Genomic DNA, 25,218 nt, shown 5'->3' on the forward strand with positions numbered 1-25,218 from the left:
TTTTTATAATATGACTTCAATACTGATCACGAAACTGATAAAAACCCAAAACATCCAAAAAAAAAACATGGTAGTCAATCTGAGACATATTTTTGGTGGATCAAAAAAAGGTTGGTGCAGATTGAGGAAACTCTCTTGTACACACACCTTTAATACAGCCCTCACAATGCTTTGGCTCATGGGGACTTTTGACCTCATAGCTCTGAAAATATCTGTTGTCGTTTTCCGGCTTTTCATTGTAGCACTTTATTCTTATCTTCTTCACCAGATTCTTCAGGAGGATGACAATGTTATCGGAAGTGATGCTGGGCTCCTCCATCGGGGCATTGTCGCATCTCTTGCAGTTTTGACGGAGTGGCCTCATCTTGACAAGACCCTGTCTGTCCATCAGGCGCATGTGGAAAAACACCTTCACCTGGTTGGAAGGCCAGCGTCTTCTACACTGGGTGCATGTAAACCTTCAGAAGACAGATGGTACAGATTTCTGAATCACAGTTTATGTAATACACAGTGTGGGCATTCAATAAGTCTGTTTTTTCACTCAGTCAAACCCTACGCAAATACACACATAGTTATAAGACCAATACACAGTTATAAGGCCTTTAATGGTCTTCCTAAACAAATCACATGAACCATCAGTAGTCTAGAGACTGGGGGTTTAGTTTCCAACACCTCTAGCGGTTAGTGATGGCGATAAAAATGTATAATTGATGGAGGATGTCACTGAATGGAACCAATGAGTGTTTTTTGTGTGACAAAGTCCTATTCTTAAACTGAGGTCAGTCCAAAAGATTAGACATAAGACTGGAGGAAGAAATTGTTGATACTGTACACTTCATACGCAGCAACCAGAATTTCTTCATTCCTCCAACAAAAATGTACACACACCCACACACACACACACCCACACCCACACACACCCACACACACCCACACACACACACACAGACACACACACACACCCACACACACACACCCACCCACACACACACACACACACACACACACACACACACACACACACACACACACAATCTAGCCTTTGGGAAAGTTTTTTTGTTCACTGTAACAATTCCTCCTACAAATTACAGCCATTCTATAAAAAATACTAAATGAGGTTCCAGTGTAGTGAATCAACATAATCCACAGTCCTTGTTTCATGCAAAAATGTATTTAATAAATTTGAAGCTAATATAAGGCCTTAGCTGTCTGAGTTAGACAAATCAAGTGAATATCTGAGATACATAATTTTCAATACAAAATTCCTTCTTTGTGTTGGTTCCCTGTTGAGGGGAGGTGGAAGGATAGTAACAAAAAGTGGGACTTTGAAATTTGAAATGAACCTTGAAACATAATCTGGATTGGTGAAGCCTTCATAGCTTCAAATATATTTTTGGATGGGAGGAGGGCTGTGGATTTTGTCCCCCTTTCACTTACATTATAAATGCCTACTTTCTCATATCTCTATAAAAGTTCTGAATGGATCCACCTTAGGAGCCAACAGATTTTAACCTACATTATATTAGACTGTTTAAATAGCCTGTATACATATCATTGATCTAAGCACAATTCAATAACAATCAGCAGTTCTCCAGTACACTGACCATGCACTTGTGTTCCTGATGTATTCCTTCCATCCTTGCTCTGGGTTCTCCGGCTCAATGGAGTAATCAAACTCCAGACACCAGATGTCTCCTTGCTCGAGATCTTTTGCTTCATTCTGGAAGATACGTGTCCACTCCGGTGGTGCCATTTTGTCTGTGCCAGTGGTCAGCTTGTCTGTACAGATATCAAATAACTTCTGGGAATGACACATCAACTGTAGATCATCACTGTGGCACTGCCCACAGAGTTTGGAGGAAATGAAACTGAAAGTTTTAAGGTTAAACTGAATGGGTCATCAAAAGCGTACCTGTGTCTTCAGTCATATGATGGCCTTCATGAGAAATGGAAACTTTAAAGTTTGTGTTTGTAAAATTCTGCCACCTGCTGAAACTTTTCTGCCTCACATCCTTTAAACAGTTTAAACATCATTCATACACTATCTACCTATCTATCTATCTATCTATCTATCTATCTATCTATCTATCTATCTATGTATCTATCTATGAGAATAGTAATATGGAGGTCTTTTTCCAAGGTTGTGGTACAGTAGATGGTTTAGGCAATGTCTCTATGGTTGTAGAGGCTGTTTGTGAGACTTTGAGGAAAACTGAGGGGGCATTGAGCAAGGCCCTTAAATCCCTAAAGTGGAGATGGTCAATGGCTTATAGATCAGACTGTGGTGGTGAAAGGTAAAACAAACTTCAAGCACTCATACTTGAAGCAGGAACAAAAACATTAGGATTGAGTTGAAAAGCCTTTATTTAAACCAGGGTTTCTTACAAAAAAACAAACAAAAACGTCTGGTTTTGACTGTGGTTGTGCTAAGAAGGTAATGGTGTAGTTGTGGTCATTTATATGAGGTATATTTCCAATTCTGTAATCTCATTTTATGTTTCACTTATTCACCTTTTCCTGAAATTTCAACTGCATTTAACCGTTTTCATCAGCTGATTTTGCTCTTTTTCAATGGTTCAGTTACCATCCTTTTGTATTCATTTTGTATAGCCTATTAGGGTAGGTTATATAAAAAGCAGTGAGAAAACCTCACTTTAGCATGTTTCAGACAACTACTAAAAATCACTACGCAAACTTTAAAAGACTGACATTGGGAGGAGTAGTTTAATTTTTAAAAAAAAGCATAACCCCAGGTTGCTTACTTTAATTTTTCAGAGCTTTCAGTCTCACATTAGTCTTTTCCAGTAAATGAACTCGGGAAACAACATAGAGCTGACCGAAAGGACATTTAATTAAAAAAAAGTATTTTACTAAAGGTGCATTGCAGTAGAGTGAGTAGAGAAGAGTCAGAAATTGCAAAATTTAGAGGACGTGCCTGCTGCCACTGACATCAAGCGTCACTAGTTTTCCTAGGACGGTGAAGTTATGGGCCGCCCTACTCTGCCTCTGATTGGCTCTGATCCTGCTATTTTACTCTAACCCTGACCAATCTCACGCCTCATTTCTAAACCTAACCAATCCAACCAAAGATAACCACCAGTACTAGCCAATCAGAGAGCACAGGGTTGGGTAGTTCATTACTTGGCCATCCTAGCAAAAAGTAAATAGGCTCGTCGTACACTTATTTTGAAACAGGAAACTGGGAAGGGGCGTCGCTATGGTAACGGTTATAATTCTGCCAAGGATAGCTAGCTAGCAACGCTTGTCTTCTTTATACTAATCTAGTTGTTGCTAGTGTTTTGTTATTGAAATGCGATGGAGGGGTCGGATACATACCTCATACGACCTAACCACCAGCACAAGTGAGTTGGTTGACTTGGTTAAACATACTTTCTAGCTGGTGAAGTTAGCTTTTAGCCACCCGGATGCGAGGTCACTATCGATTAGGCTAAGTAGCAATAGCTGGGCAGAAGTGTTTTCCAGTGTAGTGCCATCGTTTTAAAAATGAGCTTTGAGAATGTTGTTTTGCTAATGGATCGCTGTCATTTAACACAGTTATAAGGACAATGTTTAGAAAAGAGGGAAAATGTCTTCAGTGCTGTTAACCAACCTAATGTTTGGAAACGCCACATTATATGTGTGTTAATGCACTTTTCGGCTTCATTGTTCACCCGTACTAGATTAAGAAATGAGATTCAAGTATATTTTCATGTGTGTAAACCGCAGATGTCAATGCAATGAAGACACTCAATTTAAAACGATATAGCAATGTTTATTTGAAAACAATGAATTTTATAGCTTAAATCTAAATATCTGAAATATTAATACACAATACTGTGTAAGATTAAAAGTATAAAATATGATTTATATCAAATATATCACTCACATATTGTGGACCATAAATAAAGAAATGATACAATCCATCAAAGAGTCTGGTCACTTTGACTAGTGAAGATAGTTTGAAGCTTATTTTCTGCCCTGTTGCTCACTTTTGTGTCTTCCAGGTTTAAAGCGGCCATTGTGAAGGAGTGTATTCGTGAAATAGTGAGGGAGCGTCTCTCTGGAGTGCGGTATGACCCAGAGGAAACTCCAGAGCTGTCCCGTACACTGGCAGACAGCATTAAGGACAAAGTGAAGAGTGAGTGTACTGCACACTAACTATAGCTGATCTGCCTTTGCCACATTGACCCTTATTCTGCTTATGTGAGACTGATCAACTAAAACTAAAATAACCCAAAACACAAGAGCAAGACAGACCTGAGTACACTGGAAAAGCTGAGAAGAGACACGCCACACAACCATAGACTGTAAATAAAGATGGGCGTAGCAAGACATGACATGTGATATCATCCCTTGGTTTGCATTGGAGTCGGTTTGAAGCAGCAACCGAGAGTACGGTTAGGGGTTCAGTTAAGGTCAGGGCTGCGTGCACAATAAAGAAACATAAGGCGTACAAATCATGTGAGAGTTTCACAAATCCAGCTGATCCAATTTAGCACCAACAAGCCCAGAGTTGCTGCTTATGGTCAGCACCATCTTTTCTGAATGCAGGATGTCTCCTTTCATGCTCTTGAAACACACCCCGTTACCCTGGGTAATACTAATACTAGCTTTCTAGGAACTCTGAGCTGTGCAGACCAGGGCTGTCACCTTTTATTCGAAATTCAGACACTCATGCAAATGTGGGGTGAAAAGTTCGTATTTGAAGTGTAATGACCTGCTCGGTAATGAGGCTGCAGACCATTTGAAGTAGTTTGCCTTCTGATCCAGCAGAGGATGTTTTAAAATCCCACTGTTAGTGTTAATGTTAATGTGGTTTTGTTTTGGTAAAATGGAGGACAATAGTGAGTAGAGCCGTCCTGAGTGGACAATTACGACACCAAAATATCTGAGAAGTTGCATGTCAAAGTGGTGGTCTGTGAGCTCATCTGCTAGCTTACTATCCCCTGACCCAGCAGAGGCACCACAGACGAGCAGAGCAATGCCAATTGTGCACATTCAGACATAACACATCCATGGTGGGTGCAGATGATGGTGTAGACCTGTGCTCACATTGGCTGACTAACACAAAAGATGTTGTTATCAACTAGCGTTAAACTTAATGAAATACTGTGACAGTTGAGAGGATAATGACAACTGATCGACTTTCATTTATTTCATGAGAGAAGTTTTTTGAGTCTATTGGAGAGAGGGATTTTTTTGGGCCAGTATCTAGCGACTGTCAGTGGTATTGCATTCTAAGGGCTTCCACAGTGGTTTCAATTATTTCAAGCTGTGGTTGTTGCCGGGTAGGACACAAACACATATATGCAACATTCAAGACAATCACAGACATCTGTTAAAGGTCCACAATTACAAGTTTATATGGTGCAAACGATAATAATCAGAATAGCAGTGAAATGACCCGATGTTGAATGCACTGCAAGCAACACAACTTGAATATTAAGAAAGAGTCTATCGCCCTTTAATTTCGATGGGAAATGTAAAATGTGGCATAGCAACATGGTTTTATATAGTATAATATTGATAGTCAAGGCAACAGACTAAAGAATAATCTGTCACTTGTGAAACAGACTGATGCTTTTTATGGTTGTAGTTGGCAGCACAGAACAGAGAATCAATTCCTTGGTGAAGAAAACAAATAAGATGTGAACTGAATAAAAACATGCAGCCAGAAACATTGGGCTGAATATAACAGTGTAAAAGTACAATTAATCTTTATTCACTGTCTTTATTTAAACAAATATAGTCAACAAATCCTATTAGTTACATTATTTACTTTAAGTGAATGCTGCACACTAAATGTTGTGTATTAGTACCCAACTGTCTCTGCACAGTGTTCGCACAATTACTGATATACACCATTATACCTCTTTTCTCCTCCCATACAGATGCAGGGTTTGACAGATATAAGCTTGTTGTGCAGGTGGTCATTGGAGAACAACGTGGACAGGGAGTCAAGTGAGTGATCATTTGGTGCTGGTAAACAACAAAAAGCTATTATAGTTGGTAAGGCCTCCCATGTTTTCAGGGGGTAGTAAAGTGTTACATTGTAGAAGATTGTCTCATCAGGCAGGCAGAGATTGGACAATTTCGGCCCTTCTCACATTTCATGTATAGCTCTTCAGTGACAGACACAGATGCATGTATAGTGACCTTTTATAGATTCCCTCCTTTCAGCACTACAAGCTGCAAAACTAGTCCAAAGACCAGCAATGCAATAACACAATATGTAATATAATACAATAGCAAAAAACTTTTCTTACCTCATGACTGTCTTTAAGTGGGCTTTTGATTAACTTTGCATTTATGGCTTACTACAGGTTGGATCCATTCCACATTTTTGCTGCATCATGTTTAAAAGTATTAAAATAATTTACTATAATTCCAGGAAATATTTTAATTTCAGTTCCTCGTATTGAGCTGACATAATTGATTAACTCATATATTTCTGATATGTAGCTGCCTGTCTTGCTGTGCGTAGTTATGGTTTCAAGTTCAGTGGCTGATAGCCCACCAGTGCATAATTAACAGCAGTGTATTCAAATGAGCTCAATTATACTCTTCTCATTTTGTTAAATTAAAAAGTGGAAATGCATATTTCTGATGCATTAAATGTACCGGTAGTTTGAGGTAAACAATCAATTGATTTTAATTACACTTCGACTGAACTCATTTCAGAGGCTGAATTTTCTGGTACTGTTGTATTATATAACATTAGATTGAAACACATTTCCAATATTCTGCCTGCCTCATGTTCAGGTATACAAACGAGCCAAACAAAATACCTCAAACATAACACAGGGTTGAATATACTACCCTATGATTTATTGTCAACAAAAATCTGACATTGCTCCTTTGGATTATCAGATTATCAGACAGGGGTTGAGAGAGCTATGTCTGTGTTTTGGTCCTTCAAAAATGAGTCCATCACTGCCATGACAAGCTCGTCTGTAATCTGCTGTCTTTCACCAGGATGTCTTCAAGATGTTTGTGGGATGCTGACACAGACAACTACGCAGAGGATATTTTCATGAATGTAGGTCTTTACTCAAATATACCAAAGTATTACTAAAATGTATTCAGTTAACTTTTTTCACAAATAATTTCTTAACTTCACAGGACAACTTGTTTTGTGTGGTGGCAGTTTTTGGAAGCTATTTCTACTGAGAAGGAACGAGGAAAGGATGGATCACAGAGGATTCTTTCAGATGAAAAGATGTGAGGTGAATATCCAAGAGACTGCACTCCGTCAGCATTGCAGGTTCACGGTGTGCTGACTTGAAGTATATGTAATTTCTGCGTCTTGGGATCAACACAGATAACATCCAGTGTAGAAGTGTTCAACAGGATTTTGCTGTATTCAGTACTTTTAGTCAGCTGCAAAAACACATTAAAAGCAGCTGAATGCAATACAAAGTTTATTGCATAAAATCAATTTCTGTGGTATTTGAGTGCTTGGCTTACCACAGCAGCTACAGTAGAGGTCAGTGTTTGTTTATGATTGTCAACAGCAATTATACATTACCCCACTACTACACTGCTGCAATTATATAGTAACCAAATGGGAAATACTCAACTAGAATTGCTGCTTATCTCTTTAGATCCTAATGCCTCTAGTTTGAATTTGACACAACAAGTTTGTTATTGTTTGCTGTGGGTATTCTAGTCAGTAATAAACACATATCTCACACAGATATGTTGGTTTTTGGTTTGTAGAAGACTACAACAACATTTAAAAGGTTTTGTCTCCATATCAGATGTCCAATATCTCATATTTTAAAATAAGTTTATGGTTCTGCTATACACGATGTATAGTGTTGTAACATTGTAAAGTACTAAAATTAAAAACTTTATATTTAACATAAACAAATAACAAAACCATAAGTTTCTCCCCCTTGTTTGCTTGTACCAAGATAACACAATTAATTCAACAATGACAAAACATAAATCACTTTACTTCCATGTTTGTAGCCTTAGTTTGAATGTCATTTCTGATTTGGGGCTACATTTGTCTGGTCACCAGGCAAGAATATAGAGGTGACCTAGATTGGATTTATTTATTTTATACATAGCTGCAATATTTCAGTGGTCATTATGTGCTGCTGAATTTGTGCCAGCATGAAAACGAAGACTGACATCTTTCATACAAAAGTGGAAATGTTCTTTTTTCTTTTGAAATGCCAAGTGTCAATTTAACATACAGCACTGTTTTCTTTTGAAGCAGTGGTTCCTTTTTGCATCAATCAAATGTAGGTATTATATATTAGATTTTTTTATACAACACCCTTGATTTTATCCAAGACTGTCTGTTTTTTGTGGTCATTGCTTTATATTTATGTATATATTGGACTCATTTAGGATTCCCCTGGAGGTGAAATGGTTAAAGGTTGGTTGTTTAGTAATCACACAATTTACAAGTCTTATATATTATAATTTCTTACATACATTCAATTTCTTTATCCAAATCCGAATGATTTTAATTATAATGTGCATCTGCTGTATGTGAAGCACTTACTAGTGTTCACAAACACTTGATAAGATGATAGTATTGACATAAGTAAAGGCCAGACAGTAGCCCAAATAACACCTTTTGTTGTTCTGCCTGATTGCTCCCCAGACTCTTAAATCTTAAATCGACATTTTCACTCAGACTCTCCATCTCTTTGTGCCTTCGTCTTCAGGCAGTCTGTCGTCTTTTGGGGTTTCAGCGAGAGATTGATTTAGAAACTGTTGATCAACGTCAGCATCTACAAACTTATTGCTCTGTGTCCTCATTGTTCTGCCCTGGTAGCAGAACAAGGTCACATAGCAGCATAACTTTTTGTGTGATACGCCAGCTCATATCTTATGCCTCCATAAGATCATATTGGGAAATGAGTATGACCTGTTTGAAAGGAGACAGGCCTGAATCTCTTGAAATGAATAAAGCTACAATACTTACAGCAGCATGTCCAATTGAAATCAGATCAGTCTGAAAAAATCTATAAGAAATTATATAAATATCTAAAAAAAAATTGATAGATTTAATTGCATTTCAGACTGTTTGTACATATTAAATGGAGAGCTGTGACGGTTAGAAGCACTACTCTGGTTCTTAATGTAAATGCATTTAAGCTACTTTCTCTAGAGGATGCCAATTAAATAAATTGCACTATGCTTTCGTTAGCATGAGGGCCATTGTATTCTTCATCCTACTTTATTCTATGATTACCATCAATTTATTCTATCACATTCTACTAAGGAAGTATACATTCGAGATTTGGTGAAGATGTCTTACACCTAAGTGGATCTGAAGCACACCAGACAGCCAGTATAAGCCCATCAAACTGACATCACAATGCACCACTTTTAATTTCCTGGGAGAGCACTGAGGAAAACCCAATAAAAACAAAGCCTAGGCATTTTAGAAATTCTTTGATAATTTATAAGTTAATGGATAACAAACCACATGCACAGCTTTTAAGTTTGCTTAATGCTGTTGCCTCTTGCTGTGTCTCAGCCTGTGGCATTCTGTTGTAGAGGTTTCCTGCAAGTATTGCTTGTTATTAGTCTGAGAAAGACAATAGTCCAATGCTGAGAGTTTGCCAACTGTTAACTTGTGAGTAAATTTAGAAGTCTGTCTTGAATTAGACAGGTAACTTCCACCTATTCTGTCCTTTTTGTAATTACTCATGAGACTTTTCCATTTATTTCAGCAAGCCAGCCCTCACCTGCACACCTTAATGCTATTCAGACTGTACTATATATAAAGACTAATGAGGCGGAAGTGAGCAGCTGAAGTGATCAAGCTTAATTGAATCAATTAGTTAAATGACTCATGCTTATCACATATACATGCCAAAGTTTACCCTTCTATTTCTGGTTGCAAAACAGGGAATTCACTTTTTGAAGTTCAGATACATCACAAATATCCTTTGGCCACACTGCAAATCCACATTATTATTATTATTATTATCATTATTGTGAAGTTAATTTTATTTGTTTTCTTTTCTTACATTTATTTGAAGTTTGTGCTGGTTTCCTTTCTCTTAATTCAAGTTGAATATATACATACATGTTTTTATGTTATCTGTCATATGTTATCTTATTTGATATTATTCAATTATCAGTGCAGTTTACTGTTTCTCTGCATTGCTGTCACTTAAAACATTAAAGTTTGTTGTTAAACTGTAAAATATGCCTCCATTACATATTTTTGTCACAAATGTTTGATAACCATGAGGGATCTTTGCAAAAAATGTGTGTTTTTTTCTGTATAAGATTATCGCCCAATATATTGATATTAGAATGTTTTACTCTCTAACAAAAATCTATTATCGGTTAAGCCCTAATTACAATATGCTGTAGGCTATATTTAGAGGAGAAAATGCTATCTGTCATTTGCTTGCACCACTCAGTATTAAAGTTCCTTATTTTGTATATTATTAAGGTGGCTGAAATGGCATACAGTTATTATTTAGTTATGGCTTGTTTTCATATATTCATCTGAAAAGTTAAATGTAGCGTATGTTTACATCTAGTTCACTGATTGAATCTTCTGCTGTTTTGACACATCTCATTCATGCTGAAACCAGGCAGACATTCAGTAAATTACTTTACTTACAGGTCTAAAGGTGTACTACAGCATATGTGAAAAAGGTTGCATAAAGCCTTTTGTGGCTCTAGAGAGAGCTGTGCTAAGTCTGATGAATTGAATGAATGTTGATTGGGGCTGAAGACTAAAAATCTTGGGATGTGGACTCTGGAAGAAGTAAGTGTACCAGACCTCTAGCTCACTCATCATTGCTGCTCAAAGCTACATTAGCCTGTGTTAGCATAACATGACATAAATTTGTTCCTTCTTGGAAAAAGATAACTATCCATTGTAAGTCAGACTCTTTTAAGGGGTCATCACGATATCTGTCAGCATCAGATCAACATCAGAAGCCCACAGCATACATGTCTGAAAGCTGTATTTCCCCAGCAATTCAAGTATGTCAGGTGAAATGGTAATTATAATCAATCACTCCCATTGGTTTTCTGTTATAATTTGTTTTTGCTAAGAGACATGCCGGAGACAGAAAAAGAAAGAATGCTATGATTGAAAGCTCTGTTATACATTGCCTGGCCAAAAAAAAGGTCACACACTCTAATATTTTGTTGCTTTAGCTTTGATTACAGCATGCATTCACTGTGGCATTGTTTTGATAAGCTTCTGCAATGTCACACAATTATTTCCGTCCAGTGTTGCATTAAGTTTCTAAGATTCTTCTTAAGATCTTGTATTGATGATGAGAGAGTCGAACCACTGTGCAAAGCCTTCTCCAGCACATCCCAAAGATTCTCAATGGAGTGAAGGTCTGGACTCTGTGGTGGACAAGCCATGTGTGAAAATGATGTCTCATGCTCCCTGAACCACTCTTTCACCATTTAAGCCTGATGAATCCTGGCATTACACTTACTTTACCTGGCATTTACACTGTACTTCAAAAAAGGAATATCACAAGTTATACTTAGGCCTAATTTTATTTAAATTAAATCCAAATATTTAGTACAATTTATACAGAATATAAAAAAACAACAACACACAAATACAAAACTAAGCACAACTATGGCATTTGGAGAAAAACACTATAGTTTTTTTCTTCTACAACATTGAATGAATGATCTGCAGCATCATCAGCAGGCTTTTGCTTTATTGGCTAAATATGAAGTTATGAAGCTTTTTATTCCTTTGCTCCTGATGGGTGATGTATACGACCATTAGAGAACTTTATCACTTGAATGCAAATCTTGGGCATATGCTGAAAAAAAATGATGATGTCTGAAAAGACTTGCAGTACAGCTGAGAAATATGGGTGTCCTTACTCTGAAATTACACGGTGCTGCTTGCTCATTACTGACAGTTCCTCTTATCTGCAGTCAAGCTCACATTTTGACACTAAAATAATCTTCAACCAAAAAATGCTCAACAAAATGTGGCCGCCTTTGTCAAATCCATCATATATATATATTATGTATATTTATGATACATTTATATAGGGCCTTTCACATACCCAAGATGCTTTACAGAGAAATAAAATAAAGAAAATTAATTAATTCTTAATTCTTAAGACATAATAATATGTTTTAAATCCGATCTATATGGGACTCACAGGCATGTCTTTAACTCTCAATTCCGTAAGGTATATGAATAGGTCAGCTTTCATCACCATTTACATCATCTCACATCATAACCATCCATCCACAGTTGTGCATTATCTATTCCCACGAGCCTGTGTCGTGATTAAGATGGTCTATTGATTTTTCTGAATAAACTTTAATCTCCTAAACCTTAATTGCTTTTTGATCTCAGAGCCAATAGATATACCTAAATACCTGCTCTTCCGAAGATAATCCATAACTGCTCTAATTGGACATGCTTAAAGCTAACAGCAGAAGATTATTTTGGGTGATTCCCTGTGCAGCTGTAATGTGTGTGTGTGTAAATATGAGGCTGAGTGACACAGTGGTGAATATTCATTTCAGCTTACCATGACTCAATTAATTTTATTGTTGAACTGCTTAAAAAATGAGGAGGCATGGTGAATGTCATGGTTTTATTTAATACATGTTTTCTCTTTTATCACTTTATCAATACCACATACCTCTGTACCAGTGTCACATTACTCTCACAGGACAGTCGTCGATGTTTCCATAGTTACCTTTTCAAATTGACTGTTGCAGTTGAATATAAGTGTGCTATCAAAGACGATCATTCCTTTCATCACAATTTAAAGGGTCTTTTTTCTGTTTACTTGATGCTGCAAATGTTAAAGGTTCACTTGTCAGAATAAGGTTAACTTTGATGTTAGATGGCAGCATGTTTTCAAATTTAAGGTTGGTTTAATTTGGTGTCACCTACATGTAATACGGCATCACATGTGTACTGACTCAAGTGACTGTACCTCAAGGTTATTATGTCTTATTTTCCATTTATATTTCCTTTTCTGGCGCAATAGTATGATGCGTGTTGAAGTTCTGGACATCAGTGTGTAAATAGGCATGAAAATGATTTATCTTTTTTACAGTCTATGGGAACAGTGTGCAACAAATTGCATCCGTCTCTGTATGAAATTGAAGTACAATATACTAAAAGTGACCTCAGTAATATTGTCACTAGCCTCCATGCCGCTTTCTGCTGTTTACTGACCCTGATTTCTGATGCATTCATGACGTCCAATGTGACTCACCAGAGACAAAGTCGTCTGCTGGCAGTGACTTCAATCAGATGAAGCCTTTATTCATTTGTACGTTATTCTTCCATGTGTCACTGACAGTATTACTCATAGGATTCAGATGGCACTAGTAGAAATAATGCATCTGACTTGACGTATACATGTTTATAAAATATTAGCAGTTGATGTGTTGTTGCTCTGAGCTTGCACAGTTCAATTGCTATACCATGGTCCATTCAGGTTGTGAAGAAACTAATATGTGTATGGCACAGAGTGGGTCAGAGTGGTTTGCCATAGATTTTTTTATTTGAGTGTTAGGCACATTCACAAACACAGGCAGGGGGTTGAAGTCCAACTGAAATTAAATTGCAGTTTTTTGCTCTACAGCACAAGTCTGCTCTGTAAATCACTTGTCCTGTACTGGTCTACAAATCACAGAATGGTTCAGGTCCAGAATACATAAATGACATGTCAGTAGAATATAAACCCAGTAGAGCCCTGAGGTCTACTGACTCAGGTCAGATAGTTGAGCCCAGAGTTCAAACTAAACATGGTGATTTTAAAGCAAATCATTATTTTATGCTGCAATCCTATATTTAATGCTCTACTCTAGCATTTTATTTCTCTCTTTGTTTTTATTATTAGTGTGGGGGTGGGTGGGGCGTTAATTGTATGTTTTAATGTTTCTCAAATTACATGTTTTTCTGTTTTATGTAAAGCACATTGAGTTGCCATTGTGTATGAAATGCACTATATAAATAAAACTGCCATGCCTTGCCTGTATTCTCCTTTGCGAAAAATGTGAAATTATTACGTTTTATGATGACTTCCCTTAGTTTTGCATTAATTCAATAAAATTCCATTATCTGTGAAAAGACCTTATTTTGATAAAGCAAATCAAAGCTTGCATGAAACGATAATGTGGCATTCATAAGCAGAGCCCAGTCACACTGAGCCTGATAGCCTGACAACAGAACGCAAGGCAAGGCAGTAATTTGAGAAACATTAAAACATACAATCAACCCCCCACCCCCCACACTAATGATAAAAACAAAGTACAGACAAATAGAAAGAGAGAAATAAAATGCTAGAATAGAGCATTAAATATAAGATTGCAGCATAAAATAATGATTTGCTTTAAAATCGAAGAAGAGCTACAGACTCTGAACAACAACCCAAAGTTGCTTTCCTGCTCCTTCTTTTCTAAACAAAACACAAAACATCATAATTGTACATATCATCAACATGTGATTGTTACTTTCACCCCATCATATATTGGTTTATTAAAAACAAAACAAAAAACCCAGCAGAAGACCAGTAGTAGTAAGCGACTACACTGACACCGGAAAAAAATGAAGAAGAATTGCAACAAACACACTTAGTTGTCTTCATTGGTGTGAAGGTGTTAAAGGTGTCTGTAGGTTCATCTTGTTCTTTTCACTGATGTCATCCATTGATGTTTATCTGCATTTACTCCTTTGTAAATAGAAATGATAATGATGTTTTAATCTCAGCTGATGGCTTGTTAATAAATGATCTGTTTGAGACTGAGCAGGTGGAGTTACACTGTCGATTCTGTCTTGGGTTTGCAACCACTCTTGGCTACTGGTTGCTATATTAGTTTGTATTTATTTAATATTGTGTCTATAATGACTCAGACAGTGCCCAACAAAATACAGCTTACACATTAGAGATACAGTCCTCCTTGTTTTTATTTATGAACTGAAACAAGATCAACAGACTTGTTTTGAAGCAATCTGGGGTTTATGTTTGTCTTAGGCGACAACATAAATTCATCTCAGGTTTAAGCCTTTGTATTCACACTTTACAGCATGGGTCTACGCAGAGGCTGTGTGTCTGCATTCACAATATACTGATGGACTCTGTTCAGAGTTGTGCCTGTGCATTCATGAGGCCTTATTTTCTTATCTTGAGACAACCACTTCTAATCTAGCCCCCTCCCGGAGGGGGGGGGGGGGGCTGGCAAAGAGGTCTGTCTTGTCTGATATCATTCATCTAGAACTGTAACAAATCACTGCCAAAAGATAATTATGTGGTGTGACAATGCTATGGTTTAGGTTTGATTAGTGTGATTTTGTATTCAAGGTACAGAATTTTAATTAAGAGGAAGCTGAACCTCTCACTTAGCCAAAAACAGTAATTTGAAACTTTGACATGCTTTTGAGGTAGTCACACCAATCTACAGCCTTGAGTGAAGTAACCTCATTATTCACCTGACCATGGGCGAGAAGATAATGTATGGTGCCTTCAAGATGGATATTTGTGTCATGCAAATGCCCTACATGTACCATTATTTCTTTTGGAGGTTTGGCATGTTTGATACGCTGAATTAAATATTTATGAGAAGAAGACATGTGCACCACAATAGGTACAAGTATACTTTAATAATGCTTTACGGTATCTAGTGAGTTTAAATGACAAAATCACTGTACTACTAGAATGTGAAATAATCAGATTGATCTAATAAATCATTTTTTAGTATTTAATTTTTATTTGTTTTAAAGGTTTTTCAGCATGGTTCGTTCTTTAATTATGTATACTGTATTTCCTCAGTAAGACAATGCAGCTTTAATAGGTCAATAATCTGTAGTGTTTAGGTAATGACAATGAATATCATACATGGGATCTCCACAGAGCTGTAGAAACAAACAAAAAAAAAAAAACTTTTCCATTGAGTCTTTTATTTTTAAACAATATGTAGAACATGGTGGAACATTGGTAAATATGTATTTAAAATAAAAAATAACTGAATTCTTTCTAAGTAAAAAATAATAAAAAAATATGTGCAGTCCTTAATGCAGTCCTTTAACTGAGGCTAAATTTGCAACTCAAGCCACGACAAATGAATTATTTTTTGTGAAAAAGAAAACAACACAAAATGCAAATAAATGCAATCACTTAAAGGTTGAATATGTAGAATATTTATTAAAAGCTATATATATTTTTTTTAAATAATACAGCCACGGGGCGTTTTGAGGGGTACAGAATGAAAGTATTGCTTTTCCATAAAAAAAAAATATTTAGTCTGAATTAATATTTTTAAAATTTTTTGACTGGTTCGACAATGACGTTCTGACACGTTCTGTGTACATTGTACCAGCCAATTAACGGCCGGAATTGCGGGTTGCCAGGGTTGTCTGTTGTTCCGGTGCAGCTACTGTAGGCTGGCACTGGGTGAAATGGAGTTGTAAACAAACACGGCCGTGTTGGACTCACTAAAACCAGCATTTTTTGCTCTCAAGTACAACTTTTCATCACAAAACTTCGAAGGTAAGACAGAATATCTGTTAGTCACTGTAAATAAGTGGTTGTTTACCGTTGTATGCTGCTGGTTCACTGAGTTTTTAGCGCAATAATAGTGGTACTGTTGAACTCGCCAGGGTCTTAGCTTTCATATGAGATTCTATTTGTTTGTGTACCATGAAGTATCAAAACGGTAGCAATGGAAATGTGGACAGTGGGTTGACTTTCTGACGCTATTCGGATTTTGATATTTGATCATTAACCTCTTAACGCACGCTGTTCCGTTCACGGGACGGGACGGATGTTAGGAGGTAGCCACACGGTCTTCTGAATGTTTTAAACACCAACCCTTAAACATATATACTCATGCCGTACATTGTTGGAAAGCTTAGATGGTTCTAATTCATTCAAGACCACTCACGACTTATATGGTTGCTCACAGCCGTAATAGTATTACCGATTAGCTCGGCTAGCCACTCAGCTAAGTGAGAAAAGCTATAATGCCTACATACCTTCAAAGTCTTCCCTTTATCCACAACGATCATCTTATGACTCAGGACTTTCTGTACAGCTCGCCAAGTATCCATTCTTGTGAAATATGAAATCCGTTTTCATAAAACCGGAATATTTTCCTAAATATGTCCATGTATTTAGTCCAACACGTAATGTAATAACACAAATAACAAACCATATACGGTCCGTTTACGTCATTTCCTGACCTGCGCGTCCATCTCAGACTACACGTGACTAGACGTTTACGACCGTGAGCCTCTTCTGCTTCTGATGACACCACACACAAGCCAATCGGTGTTTAGGATTAGGCAGTACATGCAGAGACATTGCTGCTACTCCCACTGGCGTTACCATAGACATATGTCTATGGGCGTTACAATGTAATGTACCTCGGTGGTTTCAAGTCAGTTACAGCGAGGGTATGTTCGCTTCCTGTTTTCAAAATAAAAGCACCAACTCTATCGTTATGGTTTTCTTAATAATAAAAGGCAACGGGTGTTTTATTTTGTGAAAATGACCGGAAGTGCGTTACTCGCTACGGCTAACTTGAGTGGCTCCGAATTCGCAGGAACAAAACTTTAAGCAGATGTTATTTGGACAAATTAGCGTCACATTGTGGATCTAAAGGGCTACTTTCTCGCCTAAAAAGGTTAGACATGTGGATAAAGTGGTATATTTACAGAGTTAGAGCTAAAATAAAATCCGGCACCGGACCTGGCAACCCGACTGCTGGAATTACTTTTTGGTTGTTGCGACTACGATCTCGAGACATTAGATGGCGTTGTTCTGCTCATTCTACATATTCTACCTTTAACCTGTGGCTCAAGATCAGAACATACATAATTGATGTAGCCTGCAGAGCTACCTGCTTGTAACAGCGCGGGGGGAGGGGTACTTTACGCTGCAGATGCACATGACCTGAGGGACCTCCACTTTCTCTCTGACGAGATGTCACATAAAAAAAAACCCGCTCATACCGCAGGAATGGTATGACCGTGACTTTTTCATACCGTGGTAAACCTTGAAATCGGTAACCGGCCCATGCCTAGTCCGGGGTTGCCTGATTCTTCAATTCATCATGCCTGCAATGGATTTACGGAGTCCACTTTGGGTGCAGACTCCACCAATTAAGGAGGTTATATAAAATGAATAGAAATATTTAACCACTGCTACTATTACAACAATGTCAAACTAGGCAGAGGCCTAATAATGTAGATTTGTTTGTTGTAATCTACAAGATCAGTGAGTGCAGGGATTTTTTATACACTGACATCAGAGTAAATTGCAAGGTCCTCAGCTCAGAGTTTCAAGTGAGTGTAATATTATAAATGCAAATGCTCAGCTAATTCAAATGATTAAGTATATTAATTATTTTATTCTGAAAATATCAAATGTTATACTATCACATTATTAAGAATTTTATTTAGAATCTCAAATCTATTTAAAGTAGCACTCTTTGCTCAGATACGTCTTACATGAATTTCTAATATGGGTATTGTTCTTAAAAAGTACTCAGTGTGATGGATTACAAGGTCAGTATTGTGACATCTGTTTTATTTTTGGCATTTAATCACCTTGCAGCCCAGCCTTGGGTTGGCAATGAGTACCTCAGATACATATATTATCAAAGCCCACAAAGGTTCAATCTGCAAGTCAAGTTCACATTCAGCAAGTGTTTAGCTGTGTTCTGCTCTGCCAGCTAACTCTGGGACAGGTCGTAATTTTATCCAAATTTTTGATTCAGGCTAGGCAAGGACTAACTCTAGTGTGACACGAACTGAGTTGGTGCAGCAGTTACAAAAGACAAGAAAAACATTGTTGCACCCAATTATAAATGAAGCATCTTGGTAAGATAAATTGTCAGTTAATATGAAGGAACTAAAACACTATATTTACTTATTGAATATATCATGCAGGTCCAGCTCTTGACAATCACCTTTGCACTGAGTGGTCTGTATTTCCAGTGAGTTTGCAGCAAACACTATATGTGACTTTTCACTCTGCGCTCATGGTAAATTAAATTAACTGTAGGACATAAAACCACATGAGGACTGTGATTGAAAACTTGATTAATCACACCAGGTTTACCGCATGAGATAACCTTGCACACTACATTTGATGTGCAACAAAACTGTGACATCCTTTTTAAACAATGCCAAGAAGATGTGCATGAAAACTGTAGGAGATCCACAGCACCGTGTAGCTAAAAGAACATACTGGGCATGATGCCTGTGGTCTCACCGAGCACTGAAGACCTTTAAAGATGTGCTTTAATCACATTTGGCCTTAAATTCAGATGGAGGATTAGCAGCAACTAAAACTAGTCTCCTCTGCTGAGGTTGTCAGCTCAGAGATTTGATCATTTTTAAATGCCACTAAAAACACATTCCAATTGTAATCCTTCCTTTTCAAAGAAGGAGCATCCTCAGTTTTACCTGAATTCATGTCACAAGTGAGAAACACCTTCAGTGGTTTTCTGACCGTTTCCCCATCAATGGCTTAAATACTGTAGCAAAGCTAAGTATGGATGATGTTTCCAATTATATTGTCACATCTCCCAATTACATTGTTTTGGTATTTCACTTAAAAGAAAAAAACAACTTTTTTGTTGCCTTAGCATTAGATATGGTTATTGTTTTACTTAAAACAGAGATTTGGGGATGTTTTGACATCAATTGAAGTCCAACATGCAAAACAACATTAAGTTAAGAGGGTGCCTCAAACAAATCCATTGCTTACACTCTTGGTGTTTAAGTGACAGAAAATGTGCTAAATGAACACTTCTCACTCAGCCCACTGGTTTGCGACTTAAAAAGTAAACTGAAAACTAATGTAGGTTGTTGGCCAGAGTCCGTTGCTCTTTCCTCTATTGAAATAAGGTTTCCAACTATGTAGATGGATAACAGCACAGTATTTAATCAAATTATAGTGGGGAAGTCAGGATGAAACCAAAGAATTAAAATTACTCCCATTTGTTTTTTTTTAGCTTTTTTTTAATGAAAAACACTTGACACGTTTACAGGGTAAATATGTATGATGTAGACAAAAAAGCATAAGACACTGGATGGTAGGAATCAAATAGTTTTACACTCTGCTTTAACAAAGCAAATCGCAGCATATGAAAAACATAGTGTTACATAGTAGTCACATACACTTTTTTTTGTACTTGACAGTGCCATGTTTCTGACAACAAACATCCCAAAAGCTGTTTATATATTGGGAATCAAATGAAATGCCATAGAATGAATATAAAAAACATTATAAAGACATTTAGCAGGAATTACTATATGTATACACAAACACTACAGTAATCAGTACACAGGTATCAATATCTGAACATAGCAATGTCTTCTTAAATTACGCAATTGTTAAGCATGTGTATAATTTACTGTATAACACAGCACATTTCATTTAAATCATTTCTGTGCATACAGTGTAGTTTATTCTGTACATCATAAACCATTCCAGTAGCAGTATTATGAATAAAATACATCTATCATCTTTTTCTTTTCTACACATTGATCCCTTTTCAATGTTGTTGTTTTTTGTTTTTTTAAATCTTCAGTCGTTTTGTGTATTTAATATTCTGTAGTTTACAAGATACCTCACGTTATTTTTACTTAACATCATAATGTTTCACATTCTTACTGTACATGGCAAAGTTTAAGTTTTCAAGCCCTGTCTGGTTTGGACCAACGTTTGTATTCATTGGTCAAACCTGCTTTAACTCCAAGTGTTATATTCCAGTAGTTTTGTGAACAGTATTATCATAATTTTAATTTTCCAAGTGCTCACAAAAATATATATTCATTTAAATGGAATTTGTACATACATGAGATATCAAACACAATGGCGAACTGAAGTGGACATTGTAGTTTACATATCTACATTATTTATTACGGCTATAAGAGCCTGCAGTTCAACTTATGGGAGTTATGGGTAAATTCTTCTTCAAAAGTACCATAGTGAAGCTGAATTTACCCATAACTCCCATAAGTTGAACTGCAGGCTCTTATAGCCTCAATTATACAATGAGTGATTGCATAAAAAAATATCACACGACTGCTGAAGCTTTCAGATTGCAGTGAAAGCAGTAGTGTGATATTTTTTTCTGCAGTGTTTAGTTATTTTATTTATGAAAAACTGGTCTCATCTTTCATCCGGCCTTCTCCATCTTCTGCCTCAGCTTCAACAACGGCAGTTCCATTGCTGAGTGGAGCATCACTCAGGGTGCTGCGGAGGGTCACCCGGGTGACGCTAAGTGAGTGTTTTCTGGGAGTAATGTGGTGTGGCCGATGGCACATGACCTCCTTGAACATCTCTCGAAAGCGTGTGGACATAAGGTTGTATAGGACTGGGTTGACTGCTGAGCTGAGGTAGAAAAAAACTCCAGAGATGATGTGCACATACTGAAAGATTTCGTGTTGGCTGTCAGTCCAGTTATTGATGAAACTCCACATAAGGCGATCAGTGTGAAATGGGGCCCAACAGATTCCAAACACCACCACTAAAACAACTAGAAAATAAGAAAGACAAGATAATGAGAGACTCCTGGGCGTTTTAATAGCACTGCATTGATTGATGTTGCCAACATGCATTCTCCTCTCTCAATTAAATTGTTCCTTTAGGGCCTCTGTGTTAGATTCATAATCAGAAAATGCCTCTTTAAAGGCTGTTTATATTATTGGTATGCTTCCCAGTATGTGTCCCCAATCCCTTTTGGAGTCGTCTATATGAAAGAGCTTGACTATGGGATTCAACACCTGACATCTTCAAAAACGAAGAACACAATGAAACCATAGTATAAGAATCGAAGGACCAAGTTAATTGTGCATTTTGTTTAACAAATTGTAGGAAATTTTGAAACATGTTAAGGCAGTGTACCGCTCCCTGCAATATTTTGGTAAGTTTTACATTATAGATGGTTCAGTTTAGCTATACTGTCAGAAATGGCTAATGGGACATATAACAACTTCAGTAATTGTTACTAATATACTTGTGTCAATGCATTTACACTTGTGAAAACTGATATTTGACTTAATATTTATTAATATGTGAAAGTCAGTGAAGTCAGTCATTTCTGTGGTAATACTTTAGCATTGGATAAAATAACAAACTTATGCAAATGCAAGATGTCAAAAATATCCAATAATACATAACATGGGGTATTATTTTAAATATTAATACATGAATTTATGAGAACATTATGTGTTTTTAAAATATTTTGTGGTATGATAGATTTATATTAAGATTTATTTATTATAAGGTTAAGATTTATTAGTTTATAGTATATTTTTACAGACACGCTGTCCTTTATTAACATTTATTTAGCCAGAAATTTCTGACTGAAAATTTACAATGAACCTCCAAATTCATGCACTTACACACATTTTCACCCATTAGTTGACCCTTAGCAGCTGCAGCTGTTTATGGCGTCATCATCAAAAGTAGTTACTGACTTTTCCTGACCAGTTGAGATTTGAACTGCCTGCGTTCTCTGTGTTTCTCTGACCTTTAGGGTTCCACCCTTTTAGCCATATTGGTGAAAATCTTAGAATACTCTGACCTTTTTAAAGGTAGTATTCTATAGCTTGAAATAAAGATATTTCAACCCTTGAGACAGCTTCATATTTGTTATGTCTCTGGGGAGAAGTGTAGTCACAGCTGTGAGGAGACAAGTCCGTCCTGATGACTAAATTAAGGTAAGTAAGGTCTAAAATAAGTCTTATGAGATTTGTTTGTTCTATTCCTTTTCCAGGAAAGCTGTTCAGGGGATCCATTCGACAGGCACTCCACATCTACAAATGTGCAGGCAAGGAAGAGAATGTAAATCAATGTCATAGCATTGTCAAGCCAAGGTAAAGATTAATACCTGCACCAGGAGTGTGACAGATTTTTCCCTCTAGACATGCTTTCACCTTCACCCTTGTAATACAAAAGCACCTCATTTAGTGTCTTTTGCAGTCTGTATTAAATCCAGTTACATCTGAACGTGTCTGTTTCTGATATGAAACTGGCTAGCTTTATCTGCCATATCTGGTTGGTGTCACCTTTAATTATCATATCTTCAATATTTATTTATATTTATTATAAGCTGTTTATCATCTGCAGAACATGTTGTTGGGAAGTGTAATGTCATCCAAGTTATACCTTTGTGTATCTCCAAGATTTTCACTTTCAACATTTTTAATTGTTTACACCCAATAATTCATATTGGTACCGAAACTGCACCTGTTGTGTTATGTCCAGAGTAAAGTACTGTAATAAGATACTATGTACATTAAATAGACAACAGATGTCAGGTGTGACTGATTATTTGCCCGGATGTTTTAAATCTTGCAGGTCACTTATTTATGGGTTCAAGTCCCCAGCCCAATATGATGTTGTCAGATTGCTTATTTTGTCTGACATATAGTCCACAATCTGAATACATGTACTTATATGTAGGTATTTAATATGTATATTACATTTACAAGAATGTAAATAAGAGAGGAACATAAAATCTCCTCATTGGGTTTTTGTTGGACAGATGGCTTAAACGTATGATAATGATCCATTAAAAAAAGTGCTCGCTATTTATTTTGTCTTCAGAAACATTTGAATCAAAAATAGTTTCATTGCTAAATGCATTTGAGCTCTGCTACCTGCCTGAACATTCCCTGCTGCTGCTTATTGTGCTTGTTAAGAGGGATTTGCTGTGTCTAATGGAAGATAAAGGGAGGCAGCACCTCCAACTAACTAACACCATCTGGATGGAGTCAACAAATCCCCCATGAGTGCTGCAAGATTACAGATGGCAGGATGAGTTATCAATGGCCCATAATGAATGTATATTGGTTAGCTTCATCCTGTCACATGTAAAGGTATTAACAGATGCAGTTCAGGGTAAGATTTAAGTGAAGAAAAAGCATGAACAAATCATTGGAGTCATTTGATACTCACACAACATTTTAGTGACCTGACGTCGGCGAGCCTTCTGCTGCTGAGTACGGATGTTACAGAAGCTGTCCTGACCAAAGCCCGACTTTGCTTCCAGTGCCTGATGCATCTTTTCCCGCTTCAGTTGCAGCCCAATGAGCATGTAGAGCACGCTGATGGTGAGCATGGGCATAATGAAAAATAGGAAGGTGGTCGCCTGGATGGTCAGGTTGTATATCCAGCGTGGTTTCACCACTGTACAGATCGCTGTGTCAGGGAGCTCCACATTTATGTTCCTGCCAGGATTGATAAAATGTCTGTAAAGGGTGGCAATCCCGTGCAAACTTGTGTTGGGAACGGCACACAACACTGACACACCCCACACCGTCAGGATGACCCGCTTGGCATGGGTGCGCGTTACAACATATTTTGCACGTAGTGGGTGCACCACAGCAATGTAGCGCTCCACGCTCAGTGCCGTGACATTGAGGATGGATGCCAAACAGACGGTCTCGAATAGAAAGGTTTTAAAGTAGCAGCCTCCCTTCCCCAGAAGGAAAGGGTAATTCTGCCACAGCTCATAAAGCTCTAATGGCATGCCGAGCAGCAGTACTAGCAGGTCTGACACTGCCAGGCTGAACAAGTAGTAGTTTGTTGGCGTCCACATCACTTTGTTGCGTGCAATGACAGTGCATGTTAGCACATTTCCCACCACACCTACAATAAATATAATCATGTAGATGAGGCAGACGGGGAGGAACACAGATGAACGACGAGGCCCCAGATATTTGTCTAGATACTCTTCTTCGGTCAAACACACATCCTCCAGATCGGCTTGGCTGAAGTTCATGTAAGAGGTGAGATTGAGACACTTTTCCCCTGGAAGACAACCCCACTTGCCTTTTTCAGCCATTAGATCAAAAGAGCAGTTATTAGTTGACATCTTGCTGAAGTAGTCAAACTCGCTCTAGGAAAAATGACATGAAACAGCCATCAGCATTAAATTCCATGTAAATGACAAAGCTTTTGGAAAAGACTCATAAGAGATGAAGGACTCGTAATGACATATTCAAAACAGATTTCTGAGCAAAGTTTTACATGAATCAAAATTGTGTTGATCAATACAAATGGGTATGAGTCAGAACAAAAGACGAAGGCGTTTCACATCTTGAGATCCATCTCTCTCCACCATGTTTCCTGACCAATTCCCAAAACTCTAAATTAGATAAGCTATGACTGCTGTTCCTGCCAATGAGTTTTGAATTCACTCCTGACAGTGAACAGAAAAACGAGGGATTCCTGCCCTTTCAGTTGAGTTAAAAAT

The 25,218-nt window shown here is 37.3% G+C and overlaps 3 protein-coding genes across 4 annotated transcripts; 1 reads left to right on the top strand and 2 right to left on the bottom strand.

Moving 5' to 3' along the window:
• On the bottom strand, positions 1-1,753 carry LOC128361633 (receptor-transporting protein 3-like). Its single transcript, XM_053322156.1, has 2 exons — positions 1,605-1,753; positions 1-458 (listed from the first exon to the last, which is right to left on the bottom strand). The coding sequence occupies exons 1-2, from the start codon at positions 1,751-1,753 to the stop codon at positions 101-103; spliced, it is 507 nt and encodes a 168-aa protein (XP_053178131.1). The 3' UTR covers positions 1-100.
• Positions 1,754-3,231: 1,478 nt separating this feature from the next.
• Positions 3,232-10,101, top strand: dynlt2b (dynein light chain Tctex-type 2B). Of its 2 annotated transcripts, XR_008321594.1 has the most exons (6): positions 3,232-3,362; positions 4,005-4,138; positions 5,892-5,961; positions 6,976-7,039; positions 7,123-7,226; positions 9,699-10,101. XR_008321594.1 is itself a non-coding variant. In XM_053322157.1 (5 exons), exons 1-5 carry the CDS (start codon positions 3,316-3,318, stop codon positions 7,168-7,170), a joined length of 363 nt encoding a protein of 120 aa, XP_053178132.1. In that variant the 5' UTR covers positions 3,232-3,315; the 3' UTR covers positions 7,171-7,394. The 2 variants fall into 2 exon arrangements, 1 of the variants encoding a protein (XP_053178132.1); XM_053322157.1 differs by lacking the exon at positions 9,699-10,101 and having other exon boundaries at positions 7,123-7,394.
• An 11,008-nt stretch (positions 10,102-21,109) lies between these two features.
• On the bottom strand, positions 21,110-24,837 carry nmur1a (neuromedin U receptor 1a). The gene is made up of 2 exons (XM_053322388.1): positions 23,919-24,837; positions 21,110-21,492 (listed from the first exon to the last, which is right to left on the bottom strand). The coding sequence occupies exons 1-2, from the start codon at positions 24,835-24,837 to the stop codon at positions 21,110-21,112; spliced, it is 1,302 nt and encodes a 433-aa protein (XP_053178363.1).
• Positions 24,838-25,218: the final 381 nt, after the last annotated feature.

Source organism: Scomber japonicus, chromosome 7, assembly GCF_027409825.1.
Source record: "Scomber japonicus isolate fScoJap1 chromosome 7, fScoJap1.pri, whole genome shotgun sequence".
Taxonomy (NCBI): Eukaryota; Metazoa; Chordata; class Actinopteri; order Scombriformes; family Scombridae; genus Scomber; species Scomber japonicus.

What these genes read in the sequence shown, in the direction of transcription:
- LOC128361633 (XM_053322156.1), bottom strand. Translation starts at nt 1,753, where the DNA reads ATGGCACCACCGGAGTGGACACGTATCTTCCAGAATGAAGCAAAAGAT. An exon ending in ATCAGGAACACAAGTGCATG is followed by an intron (nt 459 to 1,604) that starts GTCAGTGTACTG and finishes TGTCTTCTGAAG; the next exon opens with GTTTACATGCACCCAGTGTA.
- dynlt2b (XM_053322157.1), top strand. Translation starts at nt 3,316, where the DNA reads ATGGAGGGGTCGGATACATACCTCATACGACCTAACCACCAGCACAA. An exon ending in CAACGTGGACAGGGAGTCAA is followed by an intron (nt 5,962 to 6,975) that starts GTGAGTGATCAT and finishes GTCTTTCACCAG; the next exon opens with GATGTCTTCAAGATGTTTGT. An exon ending in CAGAGGATATTTTCATGAAT is followed by an intron (nt 7,040 to 7,122) that starts GTAGGTCTTTAC and finishes TTAACTTCACAG; the next exon opens with GACAACTTGTTTTGTGTGGT.
- nmur1a (XM_053322388.1), bottom strand. Translation starts at nt 24,837, where the DNA reads ATGTCAACTAATAACTGCTCTTTTGATCTAATGGCTGAAAAAGGCAAG. An exon ending in TCAGGTCACTAAAATGTTGT is followed by an intron (nt 21,493 to 23,918) that starts GTGAGTATCAAA and finishes CTTATTTTCTAG; the next exon opens with TTGTTTTAGTGGTGGTGTTT.